This window comes from Neltuma alba, unplaced genomic scaffold, assembly GCF_004799145.2.
Source record: "Neltuma alba isolate B1F8T4 unplaced genomic scaffold, ASM479914v2 tig00012143_pilon, whole genome shotgun sequence".
NCBI classification, from domain to species: Eukaryota; Viridiplantae; Streptophyta; class Magnoliopsida; order Fabales; family Fabaceae; genus Neltuma; species Neltuma alba.
The window spans coordinates 1,579-6,428 of NW_021636692.1; the positions used below are offsets into that span (position 1 = coordinate 1,579).

The 4,850-nt window shown below is 40.3% G+C and overlaps 1 protein-coding gene across 1 annotated transcript; it reads left to right on the plus strand.

The window, feature by feature from the left end:
- Positions 1 to 1,885: 1,885 nt before the first annotated feature.
- Positions 1,886 to 3,650, plus strand: LOC114723494 (cytochrome P450 94A2-like). The gene is made up of 2 exons (XM_028909678.1): positions 1,886 to 3,467; positions 3,499 to 3,650. The coding sequence occupies exons 1-2, from the start codon at positions 1,919 to 1,921 to the stop codon at positions 3,534 to 3,536; spliced, it is 1,587 nt and encodes a 528-aa protein (XP_028765511.1). The 5' UTR covers positions 1,886 to 1,918; the 3' UTR covers positions 3,537 to 3,650.
- Positions 3,651 to 4,850: the final 1,200 nt, after the last annotated feature.

A 4,850-nucleotide genomic window follows, 5' to 3' on the forward strand; every position in this document is an offset into this window, starting at 1 on the left:
CGTCCAATATGATTTTACTATAAATAAAATGAATAGTAGATAGACAAAAATCTATACACGCTGCACATATTATGCAATAATACGCTTAATATAAGAGTTCATTTAATTTTTATTTTAGTTCTAAATATAAAATCTCAATTCACTTTATTCTTCATATTTATTTATTTATTTTTAAGATAATCCTTATGATAATAGTAGTTCTCACCAATACACTTAATTAACACGGATATTTTAAAAAAGACAGTACATATTTACTATAAATAACTAATTTAATTAATTTTCTTAATCTATATAAATTAATCAACTAATTTTTATACTAAGAAATTAGAAAAGTATTTGAAAATGAATACTTTTGTGACGAGCGGTAGTGCGGGTTGAAGCTGAAAACTTGAGCATGTCGTCGACGCTGGCCTGCAGCCACGTGACGGAGCTCTGTGCATTGAGATTTCGGCGGACGACATCGCCGTTTTTAAAAAGGTGATGATTGCATGAGCCAAAAGGGATGGATAGGACTATAGGAGTTCGGAGCTGCGGCTTGTATAAGTTATCATTATCAGCTATGTGTGCTGCATAAACACAAGCCAAGTAGCTAAAATATATTTGAAGGAAGCAATTAGACAAGGGAATTAAATCTGATACTAATATATATACACGCTTCTCGTTCAAAATGAAAGTCCATTTTATAATATAAAATTACACTATAAAATGAGTCTTGCATTTTATTTTACAAAATAGGTATTACATTTAAGATAAGAAGAGTATATATAAATCATACTGCGTGATTGCACAATAATATATATATATATATGTATATATTAAAAAGCAAGAGAGTGGGGCAGTGGAGGGGCTGGCACGGCACCAGGCAGGGCGGAGACTACAGAAATTGCGGCGCTGCTCTTCTACTATCTCTCATGTTTTTCTTATGCTTCACGTGTATGTAGGAGGCTCCCATCCCCCCGCCCCCACCGTCAATATCACATCATCTCCGTTTCCTTAGCATATACTAGTAGCAGTACTATACTTTTCATATCTACACATCAGTATAATTTAGTTACATGATTTATATCTTCAATTTGCACTAAGTACAGTATCCGTGTCTGTGTGCGCGCCCACTGTCTTACCCTGTTACCCCAACCTTTGCTTCTCCCCAGTTCCTAATCCTTTACTACATCGCAGATGGTGTACGAAATTCTAATTTTTTCCCCATCAAATTGGAACAATCAATACACACACACACACTCCCTCTGTCATCAAACAACAGTCCTTTGGAGTTTTGACTATATGCTGTCAAACTAAACAACGATCACTTGATAGTTTTATCCTTCAATAATAAAAGAGAGAGACACTCATATATAGAATATTAAAACACGAGCTAATTAGTAGTCTTTATTGTTTTGGTCAAATAATTAGTCGTATTATTAATTTGCGTATATAATTTTAAACTATAGATTTTGATCATTGAAGAAGCCAAATGGTTTCTATTAAATTATAAGAACTAATGTTTTTAAATAGAAAGAAACTTGTGGGACCAAGACTAAAATAAAAATAAACTTGATGGACTAAAAATTTTATTAACACGGTAACTATTGTGGGAATTAAAATTAAAATTGGCTTGCATAATCTATTTATATTCAACCTCGATTTTTTGAGCACGTGTTGGGAAAATGACGTTTAGTGGCACTTGTTAGTCGAATGGCCTTGAGTGAGAAAATAACTGGACGTGGGTGGCGCCATGACAAAAGTAAAACTACTGTGTGTGTAGGGAAACATTTTGGCTTGGAGCAGATTTTTTGGTTCAAAGCAGCCCCGTGGAGAGCCAAGTTTCAGTATATATATAGAGAAACGAACTCACATGTAGATACAATGCACTGAATGCAGTGGTTATATTACATTACTCATACCATTTGTTCGAGGCAGCATGGAACTTGATTTTGGACTTGTCGTCTCCTCGTTTCTCTTGGGACTCACTCTTCTTCTCTTGTTCTTATCCTCCCGCAGAGCCCACACCACCACCCACCCTCCCTCCTCCGCCGTCATCCCTAAAGCTTATCCTCTCATTGGCTCCGTTTTCTCCGTCGCCTCCAACAAACACCGCCGTGTCCTCTGGATCGCCGACATCCTCCGCCACACTCCCTCCTCCACCTTCACCCTCCACCGCTCTTTTGGCTCCCGCCAGGTTTTCACCGCCAATCCCGCCGTCGTCCAACATATTCTCAAGACCCACTTCCCCATCTACCACAAAGGCCATAATCTCCACCGAGCGCTCGGCGATTTCCTTGGGAATGGTATCTTCAACGCCAATGGTGACAACTGGAAGTTCCAGAGACAGCTCTCCAGTCACGAGTTCAACACCAGATCTCTGCGTAAATTCGTCGAGACCGTCGTCGACGCCGAGCTCTCTGACCGCCTCATCCCCATTCTCTCTTCTGCCGCAGCCGGCGACCCCGTTGTTCTTGATTTGCAAGATATCCTCCAACGATTTACATTCGACAACATTTGCAGGATAGCGTTCGGCTTCGACCCTGCGTACTTGCTGCCCTCTCTTCCAGAAACCAAGTTCGCCAGGGCTTTCGAAGAGGGTACTAAGCTCAGCAGCGAAAGGTTCAACGCTGCGATTCCTCTAGTCTGGAAGATCAAGAAGCTCCTCGACATTGGGTCAGAGAAGCGACTCCGAATCGCTATCTCGGAAGTGCGCGACTTGGCCACAAGAATCGTCAGAGAGAAGAAGCAAGAACTTCGAGAGAAGGCCTCGCTGGATTCAGTGGACCTGCTGTCGCGGTTCTTGAATTCCGGCATCTCAGACGAAGATTTCGTAACGGACATAGTGATAAGCTTCATATTAGCGGGTCGGGACACAACGTCGGCGGCCCTGACGTGGTTTTTCTGGCTGCTGCGGAAGCACCCAAACGTGGAGAAGGAGATTATAAAGGAGATCAAACAAAAATCAGACGCCCACGTCTACGACGAAGTGAAAGACATGGTTTACACGCACGCCGCGCTGTGTGAGAGCATGAGGCTGTACCCGCCGGTGCCCGTGGACACAAAAGAAGCGGCGATAGACGACGTGTTGCCGGACGGGACATTTGTGAAGAAAGGGACGAGAGTGGCGTATCACGTGTATGCAATGGGAAGGTCCGAAAAGCTCTGGGGCTCTGACTGGGCGGAATTCCGACCGGAGAGGTGGCTGAAGGTGGTGGAGGGGCCGGATGCGGAAGGCACGAAGTGGAAATTTGTGTCGACGGATCCGTTTACGTACCCAGTATTCCAGGCGGGGCCCCGAGTGTGTCTGGGTAAAGAGATGGCGTTCTTACAGATGAAGAGAATAGTGGGCGGAGTTCTGAGGAGGTTCAGGGTGGTGCCGGCCGCGGCGGAAGGGGTGGAGCCGGTATACATTGCGCATTTAACGTCGCTGATGAAAAATGGGTTCCCTGTGAGGATCGAGGAACGAAGCGATATCGCCGTTAATTAATGTTAGGCAAGCATATGCAGCTATTAATTCTATATGGTTGAAAAATACATATGGATTAGAGTGTTAGGCTGCGGTCTTGTGTGTGATTCAGAAAACCTGGAACCGTGTGAACATCGATTGTGCTTCATCATTGTCTCTGTCTCATGTGTCGGTAATTAATAAAAAACGTGTTTGATCGTTTCATGGTGCTTGCTGGTAGTTGCCGAAGTGGTTATCCTTTGCTAGAAGAGGGAGAACATGTCTTTTACTTTTGTTTTTGACTATCACGTACTCCTCCGGTTTAAAATATAAACCAAAATTTATCCATTATATTTATTAAGAAATTAATTAAAATCAATTTAAAACAATAAATATAAAAGGCATATATTTATTTTTTCTAATATACTTTTATTAGTGAAGAAAATAAGTAAAAGATGTAATAAATAAATTAAAGAGGAAAGAAAATATATAAAGGTAAAATTAGAAAAAACTCATTAAATGTTTGGATAAAAGTGAATATTATCTTATAAAAAATTAATCCTTTTAAAAAATTTAGCTTATATTTTGAGTCGGAAGGAGTAGTGATTTTAATCATTTTTGTTAAAACTGTTTTCATCATCATGTTGAGGGGTAGACCTGGGAAAGCGGGCTGGCGGTGCGGATACGGGCCAGCCCGCTGCGGTGCGGGCCAAATGCGGTGCGGGCTGAAGTAGCCCGCACCTTGGCGGGCTGGCATTTTGCCAGCCCGAGCCCGCCAGCCTGCCTAAATTTTTTTTTTAAAATTTATTATATTAGTATGAGTTAAGCCTAATTTGAAATGTTGAAATTATGCTCCGAGTTTTAAACTTGAGTAATGGATTCTAATAAAAAAAAAGAGAATTAATTTATAATATTAGAAGAAATTTAAGAAAAACTAACATATATATTTTTTATAAATAATTAATTTAACTAGTTTTTTATCCAAATTAATTAAGTAAATCTTTTATGTGTGTGTATGTATGACTATATGAAAATCACATATTTATCTAATCTTATGAAGCCGTGCATACTAACGACAAATAGATATAAAAATAAAAGATGGATAGTGCTCTTCATATAACCATACATATATATAACTCACCAAAAAAAAAACCATACATATATGAAGTGCTTAATTAATTATATATATAATGATATGGATGAGGTAATGTCCATATGAAATTTAATGGTCAAAATCATCTAACTATATTATATAATGTATTAAAAATCAAAAAAAGTAAAAAAAAAAAAAAAAAAAGCGGGCTGGCGGGCTGGCCCGCCAACCAGCGGGCTAGCCCGCGGCGGAGCGGGCCAAAAGCGGTGCGGGCTAGAGTAGCCCGCACCATGGCGGGCTGGGAAAACATCAACCCAAGCCCGCCTTTTT